Below are 14,867 nucleotides of genomic sequence, written 5' to 3'. Positions count from 1 at the left end.
CATGGATATTGTAGTAGATACATGTTTGGCCGAATCGAGAACGAAGATGGAAGATAGTACTGACAAATGAAGGTTGGTCGAAAATGATCTGTGCCACACCGAACAGTACCTAACCTGTTTATCAATTATTTACCATTATCCATCATTCCTGTGAATAAAATGTTTTTTGTATTCAATGCACGTGCAGCAGTGATATTAATAAACATACTAAATTTCATACGAGCCCTATCAAAGTTTTAGTGTGAGCGTGTGTGTGTGTGTGTGTGTGTGTGTGTGTGTGTGTGTGTGTGTGTGTGTGTGTGTGTGTGTGTGTGTGTGTGTGTGTGTGTGTGTGTGTGTGTGTGTGTGTGTGTGTGTGTGTGTGTGTGTGTGTGTGTGTGTTGAAGCATAGAGAGAGCGAGAGAGTTAGAATAGAGCTCTCCGGCTTGTAGTCCTAAAAAAAGCTAAATTAGTTACCTCTGGTTCGCTCAGCTATTCCTATGGGGAAAATTAATGGGGCTGCACGTCATTCAATACATCCACTAATGCACGCTCGTGTTTTTGGCATTCTAAATGGACCGGAATCCAAAAACAGAAACACTCATTCCTCATTCGGCACATTCTGGTTGAATCAAGTTGTTTCCACATAATTTTAATGAAATGACGTTGAACTAACGTGGAATAGACGTTGAATTGACGTCTGTGCCCATCTTCAACCACCATAGTAGTCCTCTTTCTCTTCACCAACTCCGTGTCTGTTTTTGTCCTCTTCCCCTTGGTTTTTCTGCCTCTTTCTCTCTCCTTCCCATAATCTCTCTCTTTCCCACCTCTCTTAATGTCTCCCCCCCATATCTCTCTGTCTCCCTCTCTCTGCATACTGTATCTTTTTCTCTGTTTACCCTCTCTCAAGGTCTGTTTTTGGAGTGTCTCTGTGTGAGTGGACAGTCCCCTCAGGCCATGGCTTTGCCTGACACGCCATTCACTCTGAGCATGGAGAGACACACCCACCAGGGAGTCCACACACACTGTCCCTTGTATGTGGGGGTGTGCACGTGGTTGTTTTTGAATATGCTTGTTCTTGTGTTTGTACAGTATGTTTGCATTTGTAGAAACGTGTCTGTGTGGGTTTGCCTCTGTACTGTATGTGTACATGCCAGATTTTGTGTAGGTGGCTATGTGTGGGGGGGTACATGAGTGCAGTGTGTAAATTAGGGTTAGGGAAGGCTCAGCCCATTCGATTGAGACATGAGCTCCCCTTAACGCAACAAAAGTTCAACTTTGGGGGGGCTCTAATTTAACCATTCTCCAATTTGTTTAAATTCCAATTTTGTACTGCTACAGCGGTAAAAATGAAAATAAAAGCTTATTTCAAATGAAACGATCACCCCCACCTCTCTGTCATGGTTTAAATGTGGTTCAGGTTCAACCACGTTCATCTCTCTGCTCTGCCTGCCTCACGGGCATGATACACTGGCACAGGTTCCAGCGTGGTGAAACACAGCATCCCATTCATCCCACAGCATCCCATGGCTGACTAAATAGTTTTTTGCCCCACTGTACATATTAGTTCAGAACCTCAGCTATCATAGCCAGTTGTATCAACGTCAAAACAGTCTGAATGACATTAATGAAGCCTATGGATTGAGTAGACAGATGGGCGGCTCTGGCAGCGTAGGACAGACGGGCGGCTCTGGCAGCTCAGGACAGATGGGCGGCTCTGGCAGCTCAGGACAGACGGGCGGCTCTGGCAGCTCCTGACTGACGGGCGGCTCTGGCAGCTCAGGACAGACGGGCGGCTCTGGCAGCTCAGGACAGACGGGCGGACCTGGAGGGAGGAGACGGAGAGACAGCCTGGTGCGTGGGGCTGCCACAGGACCCACCAGGCTGGGGAGACCTACAGGAGGCCTGGTGCTTGGAGGAGGCACCGGATGGACCGGGCTGTGGGGGAGCACTGGAGCCCTGGTGGCAAGCCTTGGCACCACTCCTCCCGGCTGGATCACCATTTTAGCCCGGACCATCCAGAGTGCAGGCACAGGTTGCACCTTTCCCTTAGGCTCAATACCCACATTCGCCCGGCATGGGCGGAGCGCAGGCATAGAACGCACTGCACCCGCCCAGCGTCCTGGAGACACAGCACGCAGCGCCGGCGCAGGATACCCTGGGCCGAAACGGCGTACTGGAGACCAAACGCTGGGCCGGTACAACATGCCCTGGCTGGATGCCCAGTCTCACTTGGCACTTGCGGGGGGCTGGCCGGGCTATAAGCGCATACTGGCGACACCGTGTGCTTGACCGTATAACACGGTGCCTGACCAGTACTGCGCTTCTTCCGGTAAGCACGAGGAGTGGGCTCAGGTCTCCAACCTGACTCACTGTGCCTGTCGTGCTGTGCCTGTCGTGCTGCCGTGCTGCCTCAACATAACGCCACCGCTCTGCTTTCGCAGGCTCCAGCTCTGCCTTGCGGCGGCGATATTCCCCAGCCTGTGCTCAGGGCCCTTTACCGTCCAAAATTTCCTTCCATGTCCATGAGTCCAGAGATCGCTGCTGCCTGATACCATGCTGCTTGGTCCTTGGTTGGTGGGTGATTCTGTAACGGTTCTCCTCTGGAGAAAGAGAGGAGGACCAATGCGCAGCATGGTAAGTGTCCATTATTTTAATAAAACAACTGAACACTGAACAAAACAACAAAAACGACAAACAAACAGTCCTGTAAGGTGACGAAAAACACTAAACAGAAAATAATCACCCACAACTGTAATGGTGGAAAACAGGCTACCTAAGTATGATTCTCAATCAGAGACAACGATCGACAGCTGGGTCTGATTAAGAACCATACCAGGCCGAACACAGAAATACAACAAAGAAAAAAGAACATAGACTACCCACCCCAACTCACGCCCTGACCAACCTAACACAAAGACAAAAAAAGAAACTTAAGGTCAGAACGTGACACCATGGTTGGCCCTCTTGTCTATTCTTTGAAGGTGGAAGGAGCCACAGTTATACACCTGAGCCTGCTTACTGCACAACACAATCCATCAATCAGATTGATACATGAGTGTGTAGGTGTGGGTTATAGGGTGTCTAATTGTCATAGGCGCCGTCATAGGCGGGGCTTCCCTCGATGTCCAGGGGAGGTGGAGGAGTGTCATGGGGGATGGTATCAGCCAGTGGACCAGGAACCACCGGCCTGAGGGAAACATGAAAAAAGGGTGAGATCCGGTAGTTAGAGGGGAGTTGTAATCTGTATGTTACCTTGCTGACCCTCCGGAGGACTTTGAGTGGCCCCACAAACCGAGGACTCAGCTTCTCACAGGGCAGTTGGAGTGGGAGGTTCCTGGTGGAGAGCCAGATGCGAACACCAGGATGAAAGGGGCGCTTCACTGCGGTGGAGATCCGCCTGTTCCTTCTGACGGCGGACGGCACGCTGGAGCGTCAAGTAAGCATTGTTCCACACCTCATCTGCACGCCTGAACCACTCATCCACCGCAGGAGCTTCGGTCTGGCTTAGAGTCCAAGGGACCAGGGATGGCTGGTAACCCAGAACACACTGGAAGGGAGTCAGCCCGGTGAAGGAATGGCGCAACAAATTCTGATCGTATTCCACCCAAGGAAGGAATTGGGCCCACTCCCCCTGCCGGTCCTGGCAGTGACTCCTCAGGAACCTCCCCAGCTCCTGGTTCATCCTCTCCACCTGCGCATTAGACTGAGGCCAGTACCCGGAAGTGATGCTGACCGTGACCCCCAGCTTCTCAGTCACCAGAACTCAACCCAATTGAGTTGAGATTCTGGAGCGGTGCCTGAGACCGTGTTTTCCACCACCATCAACAAAACACCAAACAATGGATTGTCCTGTGGAAGAATAGTGTCGCATCCCTCCAATAGAGTTCCAGACACTAGTAGAATCTATGCCAAAGTGCATTGAAGTTGTTCTGTCTCGTGGTCGACGCCCTTTTAAGACACTTTATGTTGGGGTTTCCTTTATTTTGGCAGTTACCTGTACCTTTCTTTACTATTAGACCCATGAAGAAATGGAGCCACCACCGAATGTCACGGTATCATTCACACTCTGCATGACTGTGTTTGAGGATAGAGAGGTCAGCGTGTGTAAGAACAGGATGAGAAATGAGAAATATTTTCAACATTGTGTGTTCACCAGATCAACTGTTAGTGTACCAGAGCACAGAGAGAGGGGTGTGTGGGAGGGGAGGGAGAGCAGAGGGAGAGAGAGAGAGAAAGAAAGAGTGAAGTTGTAGTGAAGGCGTGTGATCTCTGACTACTGCAATATGTCATCAACAGAATACTAACACACACACACATGTATTCACTCTCCATCTCTCTTACACACACACACACACACACACACACACACACACACACACACACACACACACACACACACACACACACACACACACACACACACACACACACACACACACACACACACATACAGCCTACTCATGACCAATGTCTAGGTGATTGATGAAGGGAGGGGGGCACAGAGAGCCACCCTAGGTCAGCTGTGCAATTAGCTTCTCACTCCCTCCATCTCTCCCCTCTCCACCCCTTACCAACTCTCCTGCTGAGCTGACTACCACCCCCAATGCCCAGAGGGCCAAGGAACACTTACACACACGCGCACACACATAGCAGATTGCTTGCTGGTTAACTGATCACCAGAGCAAGCATTGCACCCTGTATGCATTGAAGAGGTGACAATGGTTTTTGGTAGAGTGATTAGTTGAAAATCCAGAGTGAAGGTCCAGAAGGTCCTGCATACAGACACAGAGACAGACACACAAATATGTTCTCTACTGATGAATGATGTCATATGCTTACACAGTCTGTGGAACTGACCTTATGAGTAGCCATTGTTATTGTTCTGTGCAGTTACCTCTGTGTTGCCATAAGGAACAGACTGTGTGTGTCATGCTGCTGAAAATGGAACAGCCTTGACCCAAGTCATGGAGGGACTCAGTTCTGACTCAACCCACCCCGAAACATGTGTTAACATACACACACACACATGCTGCATACAATCTCTACCAAACTACACCCACCACCCACTGAAATGTACCCTAGAAAGCACACAGACTGCACAGGCACGCACACACAGACACTCATTGTTCTGTCCCTTCACAATGGAGAGATCCATACTCAGGTTAGGTCCTACTTGTGTTAGAGGTCTTCCCCTGCACCCAAATACCCGAGACCCGACCTGGGACCTGTGCAGGTCCATGTCCAAAATGCTAGCTTTTCCCTGGGGTCAGGGTTGGTTCCTGTTTGATTGAATGTTTGATGTCATTGGGTGTCTGTCTATGTTAACCCAGGCCCTGTGTGTCCCCAGGTGCTCTCATTTGTTGACTTCTGCAACCGCAAAAGCCTTGGGTTCATGCATGTTAACATCAGAAGCCTCCTCCCTAAGTTTGCTTTATTCACTGCTTTAGCACACTCCGCTAACCCTGATGTTTCAATAAGAATTTCTCTACGGCTGGCCATGCAATGATGTCGCTCTTGCTGCGAGTGATTCTTTGATCCACCTCTACGCAGACGACACCATTCTGTATACATCTGGCCCTTCTTTGGACACTGTGTTAACAAACCTCCAAACAAGCTTCAACGCTATACAACACTCCTTCCGTGGCCTCCAACTGCTCTTAAATGCTAGAAAAACTAAATGCATGCTCTTCAACCGATCGCTGCCCGCACCCGCTGCCCGCCCGACTAGCATCACTACTCTGGACGGTTCTGACTTAGAATATGTGGACAACTATAAATACTTAGGTGTCTGACTAGACTGTAAGCTCTCCTTCCAGACTCACATTAAGCATCTCCAATCCAAAGTTAAATCTAGAATCGGCTTTCTATTTCGCAATAAAGCCTCCTTCACTCATGCTGCCAAACATACCCTCGTAAAACTGACTATCCTACCGATCCTTGACTTCGGCGATATCATTTACAAAATTGCCTCCAACACACTACTCAGCAAACTGGATGCAGTCTATCACAGTGCCATCCGTTTTGTCACCAAAGCCCCATATACTACCCACCACTGCGACCTGTATGCTCTCATTGGCTAGTCCTCGCTACATATTTGTCTTCAAACCCACTGGCTCCAGGTCATCTATAAGTCTTTGCGAGGTAAAGCTCCGCCTTATCTCAGCTCACTGGTCACCATAGCAACGCCTACCCGTAGCATGCGCTCCAGCAGGTATATTTCACTGGTCATCCCCAAAGCCAATACCTCTTTGGCCGCCTTTCCTTCCAGTTAGTTCTCTGGTGCCAATGACTGGAACGAATTGCAAAAATCACTGAAGTTGGATACTTATATCTCCCTCACTAACTTTAAGCGTCAGCTGTCAGAGCAGCTTACCGATCGCTGCAGCTATACACAGCCCATCTGTAAATAGCCCATCCAACCAACTACCTACCTCATCCCCATATTTATTTTTGTTTTTCTGCTCTTTTACACACCAGTATTTCTACTTGCACATCCTCATCTGCACATATACAGTGGGACAAAAAAGTATTTAGTCAGCCACCAATTGTGCATGTTCTCCCACGTAAAAAGATGAGAGAGGCCTGCAATTTTTATCATAGGTACACTTCAACTATGACAAACAAAATGAGATCCAGAAAATCACATTGTAGGATTTTTTATGAAGTATTTGGTCACCTACAAACAAGCAAGATTTCTGGCTCTCACAGACATGTAACTTCTTCTTTACGAGGCTCCTCTGTCCTCCACTCGTTACCTGTATTAATGGCACCTGTTTGAACTTGTTATCAGTATAAAAGACACCTGTCCACAACCTCAAACAGTCACACTGTCACGTTCTGTCCATCGTTCGTATGTGTTTTCCTTGTTTTAGTGTTGGTCAGGACGTGAGCTGGGTGGGCATTCTATGTTGTGTGTCTGGTTTGTCTATTTCTATGTTTGGCCTGATATGGTTCTCAATCAGAGGCAGGTGTTAGTCATTGTCTCTGATTGGGAACCATATTTAAGTAGCCTGTTTTGTGTTGGGTTTTGTGGGTGATTGTTCCTGTCTCTGTGTTTTGCACCAGATAGGGCTGTTTTTGGTTTTCCACGTTCATTGTTTTGTAGTGTTCATGTTTATCCGTTTTTGATTAAACATGAGTCAATATAACCACGCTGCGTTTTGGTCCTCCTCTACTTCACCACAGGAAAACCCTTACACACACTCCAAACTCCACTATGGCCAAGACCAAAGAGCTGTCAAAGGACACCAGAAACAAAATTGTAGACCTGCACCAGGCTGGGAATACTGAATCTGCAATAGGTAAGCAGCTTGGTTTGAAGAAATCAACTGTGGAAGCAATTATTAGGAAATGGAAGACATACAAGACCACTGATAATCTCCCTCGATCTGGGACTCCACGCAAAATCTCACCCCGTGCGGTCAAAATGATCACAAGAACAGTGAGCAAAAATCCCAGAACCACATGGGGGGACCTAGTGAATGACCTGCAGAGAGCTGGGACCAAAGTAACAAAGCCTACCATCAGTAACACACTACGCCGCCAGGGACATGTCCAGGCCAGTCTGAAGTTTGCTAGAGAGCATTTGGATGATCCAGAAGAAGATTGGGAGAATGTCATATGGTCAGATGAAACCAAAATATAACTTTTTGGTAAAAACTCAACTCGTCGTGTTTGGAGGACAAAGAATGCTGAGTTGCATCCAAAGACCACCATACCTACTGTGAAGCATGGGGGTGGAAACATCAAGCTTTGGGGCTGTTTTTCTGCAAAGGGACCAGGACAACTGATCCATGTAAAGGAAAGAATGAATGGGGCCATGTATTGTGAGATTTTAAGTGAAAACCTCCTTCCATCAGCAAGGGCATTGAAGATGAAACATGGCTGGGTCTTTCAGCATGACAATGATCCCAAACACACCGCCCAGGCAACGAAGGAGTGGCTTCGTAAGAAGCATTTCAAGGTCCTGGAGTGGCCTAGCCAGTCTCCAGATCTCAACCCCATAGAAAATCTTTGGAGGGAGTTGAAAGTCTGTGTTGCCCAGCAACAGCCCCAAAACATCACTGCTCTAGAGAAGATCTGCATGGAGGAATGGGCCAAAATACCAGCAACAGTGTGTGAAAACCTTGTGAAGACTTACAGAAAACGTTTGACCTCTGTCATTGCCAACAAAGGGTATATAACAAAGTATTGAGATAGACTTTTGTTATTGACCAAATACTTATTTTCCACCATAATTTGCAAATAAATTCATTAAAAATCCTACAATGAGATTTTCTGGATTTTTTTTTCTCATTTTGTTTGTCATAGTTGAAGTATACCTATGATGAAAATTGCAGGCCTCTCTCATCTTTTTAAGTGGGAGAACTTGCACAATTGGTGGCTGACTAAATACTTTTTTGCCCCACTGTATCACACCAGTGTAAATTGCTAAATTGTAATTACTTCGCCACTATTGGCCTATTTATTGCCTTACCTCCTTACTTCATTCGCACACACAGTATACAGATTTTTATATTGTGTTACTGACTGTACGTTTGTTTATCCCATGTGTAACTCTGTGTTGTTTAAGTCGCACTGCTTTGCTTTATCTTAACCAAGTCACAGTTGTAAATGAGAACTTGTTCTCAACTGGCCTATCTGGTTAAATAAAGGTGAAATAAAATAAATGTAACTACAGCTGATAGACCCGAGTGGACCAGAATGGACCCGACCAATGCTCTGCATAGTCTATAGCCCCCATAATCAATGGACCCAGGATGGGGTCGTGGGTCCCCCCCAAAAAAAAAAGAGGGATTTAAAAAGATTTTTGGGGTAACTCAGTCAGGCTTCGACCCAGGTATCATATAAACATCCCTAAGGGATGAAAAAAAAATGTTCACCCATGCAAAATGTGTAGAATTGTGGGAAATTAACTTTAAAACTGCAAAATGTGTGACTGGACCTTCTCAAATAGTACTTGAGTACCCCTGGTCTATATAATATTTATTTCATGCTAGTGAAGTGGATTTATTGATTTATAGAAGGCCTAGCCATTATATAAAACCTATTTATTAACCAGAAGAGTAACTTGGCTGATAAACAAAAAAACATGTTTCCATCGGGTCCAATCGGGGCTGGTGTAGACCTGACTATTAGGGTACAGATAAACTCTAGTTCTGGGTGTCAACGGGTCCATTTGGGTTGGGGTCTGATTTGTTCTCGATCTGTTCAGTCTGGGTCCCCCTTTTTTTTAATTATCGGGTCCGTTCGGGTCTGGGTCCAACTCTTTGGACCTTAGAAGACCTCTAATTTGTGGCCGCTTTCTTATTTGTGTGTAATTTCACAAATCAATACTCTAATCCAAAACTAATCTCAAGCGATTAGCTGACAATATCCATCGGATCCTAGTTCTCTCCAATGCACGTCCAGACTCTGAGACAGAATGTCCTGCTAACTATCTGTACAAAAATAAACCAGTCAGTCTCGCGCGTAACGGCGCGTGAATGGGTGATTTGACAGCATCTTCTTCTGAACATCTGAGCACTGAAAGGTCGAGCAACTTCCGTATTTTGGAGAACGACTCGATATAGCCTTTTAATAACATAGTTATTGAGGTCGATGCAAGGTTGTGGCCAAATCCCTGGGGTAAATGATCTGTGGGCTGCGGTGCAAATAGGGCGCATCGCGGTAGGCTACTTGTATGAGTTGAAACGGTAGGCTATTGCGCCAACCAAGATTATGAATGTTTGCTATTACTGATTGTAACACACGCATGATCAAGACAGGAAGTAGAGCGACTATATACATTTGAGAGGATGAGGTAAATAACTGCCTCATTCATGCATAGTCGAAGACGTCACGTCATGATGTCCACTGAGTCTCCGCTCACAGTAGGCTACGATCTCTTTCATGAAATACAACATACTTGAAAATATTCTCAATCTCATACTATTTCTTAGACTAATTAAAAACATTGAAGTTGGGCAATACGTATTTTTTTTGTCAAATTAGCCTATCCTACCTCCTTATCCTCGTCAACCCCCCCCCATCTATGATCTAAACCCACTGCGCTGGAATCGTTCCGAGCTCCACACACACACACCTCCGTGGCCATCCTCTCTTTTCCAGTGACTTCCTCCCCTGAGCAATTTATCCACACCCTCCCCTCCACCCTATTTCCTCGCCCGCGCGAGTCTGAGCCATACAGAGTGACGTATGAGTTATTCCGCGGCTTTCCACATCCGTGGGTGCCAGCTCACCAAGTATAAACCCAATCCCGGGAGTTCTGCTTGTCACTCACTCAATCGCACCGACCCAGTCACCAGAGCTGAACTTCAGCGGAGATAGCAGGCACTTTCTCGGCGCTCAGGCTAGCTCGCTTTCGGCTTTGGTTCGAGATGGAGACTCGCTCGACTGCACGGAGATCTCGGAGCTCCAAAATCCACAACTTCAAGAGTGAGTTGACTTCAGTTCATAGGCTCGGCTTTATCTTAAATGTTTTGTTTTTGGATAGATGTGGTCGATGGTAATGGGGATGAGGATGGTTCTGTCGCCAGATGTGATTTACAGTGTTTATAGACTCACTGTGTATTACATTTATAGTAAATTGAATTCGTTCACAGTTAAGTGCGTAAACAGCTAGGCTTAACTGAATAGGGTGCCTGCATATGCCACATCTGTAGCCTATTCACTTGTTTCAATAAAGTTGTTGGCTCCCTGAAGTACGAATCTGGACTTGCAAACAAGATGACACTTAAACCTACTTAAAACCTTCATTCCCCTAACTCTCCATCCACCTCAAAATTGTAAAGCTTAGTTGTTCATTCGTTCAGTTTTCATCTGCTTTGTAAATGACTTTTGCGCATGTACCGTTGTATCCTACATTTGGTAAATCAACTTTGAAGATTAATTCATAGAGAAAATGTATGCAATCCGAAGCAAGGACATAAGTAAGGTAAACTAGTTATTTCATAAGCAAGAACAAACGTGGAAACTGTTGCTCAGAAGCGCGCACGTACTAAACAAGTCCTCTCCATGTCCCATGCGCGTGGAGTTAATTAACGAGCGGTGTCAGAAGGTGAGGTGGTTGGAAAATCTTGAGCACGAAGCTGAATGGGCAGGCGATTATCTTTTAATGCGATGTTATTTTCACCGGGCCGCTTTGTCCCGGGTATCCGTGCTTGCCAAACCACCTCTGAATAATCCATGCAGAGCGAAACTGAGCCGGGTCCGGTTACCTTGTTTTATGCGTGTCCATACTCTGTAACCTCTTGGTGATCCAGACTTTTTGTGAAGTTGTCTCGGGAATTTAACCTACTAGGGTAAATGTTGTTTGGCACTTCTGTAGCTCGTGTAATATAACTTGATAGCACTTTGAACCAGAGGAGCAGAAATTTTGGTTTTACTCACATTCAGCTGTTTAGTCTTGGATAACTGTTGGGTTCCCAGAATGATAAACCCGTACTGTGACTAGCCTATGTAACATGATCAGCTAGATATAAATAGGCGGATGATTTGTATAATGTCATTTATTATGAATGATTGCCACTGTTCAGATCTTTGGTCGATAAATCAGACTTGAGATCCCAGCAGTCCTTTGATAATCTTGGTTTGTGCGTCATTAACTACTTTCTGCGCCACTCCACTGGACAGCTCCAAGTGCTGAAAACAGCTCAGAATCTCTTTCTCTCTCACTCTATTTTTCTCTCACTGTACAATGCATCTGCTAATTGTTATAATGTCCCGTTATTGTAATCTATGTCCATGAGTGAATAAGATAAACTGAGAAAATATTGTCCCAGAGTTTGAATGTGTGTCACATTTACTCTTGTCTCTTTTCTCTCCTTGTGTGTGTTGTTCAGGTGGGCTCACCCTGTGGCTGGTGCTGTGGTTGGTGGTGCTGAAGCCGAGCGGGGTGGGGGCGTGTCCAAGGCTGTGTGTGTGTTACCCGTCACCCATGACGGTTAGCTGCCAGTCTCAGAACTTCACCGCCGTGCCCTCCGGCGTGCCCTACGACTCCCAGCGCGTCTTTCTGCAGAACAACCGCATCACCGAGCTCAGAGCAGACTCCTTTGGCTTCGAGACACAGGTGAGAATGTGTGTTTGTGTGGACCTATTTTTTTGTGAATGAGGTGTTCATGTGTTTGTGTTGGTGGATTGATATTGCATAGGGTTGCATTTCAATGTAGTCTTTTGCTTAGTATTTGAGCTCTGTGTGTTCGGAGCTGTGTCCTTGCGCCTTATAGGAGCTGTGTCCTTGCTCCTTATAGGAGCTGTGTCCTTGCTCCTTATAGGAGCTGTGTCCTTGCTCCTTATAGGAGCTGTGTCCTTGCGCCTTATAGGAGCTGTGTCCTTGCCTTATAGCTCCTTATAGGAACTGTGTCCTTGCGCCTTATAGGAGCTGTGTCCTTGCGCCTTATAGGAACTGTGTCCTTGCTCCTTTGTGTAACGATCCCTTTCTATTTACCTCTCCCCTTTTCAACCCCTCCCCCTGATAGGTCCTCTGGCTCTACTCCAATAACATCACATTGATTGAGGCTGGAGCCTTTAGCAACCTGAGGGTTCTAGAAGAGCTGGACCTTGGTGACAACCCGTCGCTACGGCGACTGGAGGGTGGAGCGTTCCGGGGACTGGAGAAGCTGCAGAGCCTGCACATGCACCGCTGCAAGCTGGCCGCTCTTCCCCTCGACCTCTTCCTCAAACTCTACAGCCTGCAGTTCCTCTACCTGCAGGTATGGATACACACACACTCATAGAACTTCATACATGCACCTGCATGCATGCATGTACACGCACACACACACACACACACACACACACACACACACACACACACACACACACACACACACACACACACACACACACACACACATAGAACTTCATACACACACCTGCATGCATGCACGTACATACACACACACATGCATGTACACACACACACACACACACACACACACACACACACACACACACACACACACACACACACACACACACACACACACACACACACACACACACACACACACACACACACTGACAATGTCCTCCCTCCCTGCAGGAGAACCAGCTGCACTTCATCCAGGATGACCTCTTCTCCGACCTGGTCAACCTGACCCACCTCTTCCTGCATGGCAACCGTATCCGCACGCTGTCCGAGAACGCGTTCCGCGGCCTGGTCAACCTGGACCGCCTCCTGCTCCACGACAACCGCATCCGGCAGGTGAACCGCCGTGCCTTCCGTGACCTGGGCCGTCTGACCATCCTCTACTTGTTCAACAACTCCCTGGCAGAGCTGCCAGGCCAGGCCATGAACGACGCTGTGGCAGTGCAGTTCCTCCGCCTCAATGGGAACCCCTGGTCCTGCGGCTGTGAGGCCCGCCCCCTGTGGGAATGGTTCCGTACTGCACGCATCTCCTCCTCTGAGCTGATGTGCTCATCCCCCTCCCACCGCCGTGGACAGGACCTGCGCTTCCTCCGAGAGATGGACTTTGCCCTTTGCCCCCTCCCTGACCCCGGGTCACTGGCTGGCACCACCACAACCACCTTTAGCACCAAGACAAGATGGTGGTTCTCCAAGCACAAGCCTGCGTCCTCATCCAAAGGAATCTTCCAGAAGGGCTCGGAGAAGGTCAAGGTTTTTCCCTTGTCCTCAGTCAAGCCCAGCCAGACCTCCAACCCTTCCTCCACCTCCTTCTCCTCTAAGTACGAGCTGGCGGAGGAGGAGGTGAACCTTCCCAAGGTGTACCAGGAGGACTACTGGGCAGATTACGGGAATGAAGACGCCTCTGTGCGCTGCTTCGAGCTTGAGTGTCCGCCCGGTTATGATACACCGATCCTCCCGCCCTCCTCCTCCTTCTCCCTCACTCCGTCTTTACTCCCTCTCCTCTCCCTTTGTGTGCTAACTCTGTCCCTCCATCTTCTCTTTGGCTGAACACCCACCCACCCCACCCCATCAGCCGCTCCTTTTCTCCAACTTTATTTTCTCCCTCCTCTTTCTTCTCTTCACACCTGGATCTCGTTTGCTTTCAGTTTCCCCCCGACCCCAGGGGGCGGTACACTGATGTAGAAGCAGGCAGGCAGTAGGGAGCTGCTCTCAGGAGCACAGGTGAGATGCATTGTAGGCTAACACCATTTGATTGGAGGGCACCGGCTGCTGCTGAAAGGGCTGAGGTCCTTTTTCACAGAGATGAAATCACAGCAGCAAGTTCTGTCGCCGTGACAGCACGATAGTGTGGTCAGTTTACGCGAGCTCCAATCACTACTGTACCACCGCACTAACACATCACACACCAGGACACTTACACGTCCATACATGTAGCACCATAACACAATACAGAATTCAATTCATACCACTCAGTAACATGGTGATGTTTTGAGGAAGTTTTTCACCACAACTACTAGTTTGTATATGCAGCAAACAACGCAGGCGTTGGCTATTTTGTACGGCGCCAAGCATTCACCATTGTAAACCACTCCATACCAGTTCTGCAAAGAAAATATTTTCAAAAGCAACACTTTCTTTTGTTTTTGGTTTAATGACATCAGAGTCATCTTTGTTCACTGACCTTTCAACTTTCACCTCTCCACCTGCGATACCAGAGCTACAGCAGCAAGACAGAAAGCACAGAGGGCATCTCATAAAGGAAATAGTAGGAAGAACAATGATGGTAAAATACTGTAGTGAGACAACTATCAGTGAAATGGTAGAGGAGAGGTAGATATAAGTCAACTATGAAGAAAAGGAGGGTGATAATGTACAGGTATAGGAGAGAGAGATAACAAGTTAAAGTTCCAAGGATGATGACAAACAAGATATGATAAAATAGAGAGAGAAGCAGAGCGAGTGTGAGAGTGAAATTATTGTTAAGACGTACAGCAGAGATTGGGCCAAGTCAAAG

The 14,867-nt window shown here is 47.4% G+C and overlaps 1 protein-coding gene across 1 annotated transcript; it reads left to right on the top strand.

The window, feature by feature from the left end:
• Nucleotides 1-10,124: 10,124 nt before the first annotated feature.
• On the top strand, nt 10,125-14,001 carry LOC118363513 (reticulon-4 receptor-like 2). The gene is made up of 4 exons (XM_052488393.1): nt 10,125-10,419; nt 11,826-12,052; nt 12,462-12,695; nt 13,028-14,001. Exons 1-4 carry the CDS (start codon nt 10,362-10,364, stop codon nt 13,898-13,900), a joined length of 1,392 nt encoding a protein of 463 aa, XP_052344353.1. The 5' UTR covers nt 10,125-10,361; the 3' UTR covers nt 13,901-14,001.
• The last annotated feature ends 866 nt before the right edge of the window (nt 14,002-14,867 follow it).

The sequence above is a fragment of the Oncorhynchus keta genome, chromosome 30, assembly GCF_023373465.1.
Source record: "Oncorhynchus keta strain PuntledgeMale-10-30-2019 chromosome 30, Oket_V2, whole genome shotgun sequence".
NCBI lineage: Eukaryota > Metazoa > Chordata > Actinopteri > Salmoniformes > Salmonidae > Oncorhynchus > Oncorhynchus keta.
Note: the sequence above shows the minus strand (reverse complement) of the source record. Positions and strands in the feature narration are given on the sequence as shown.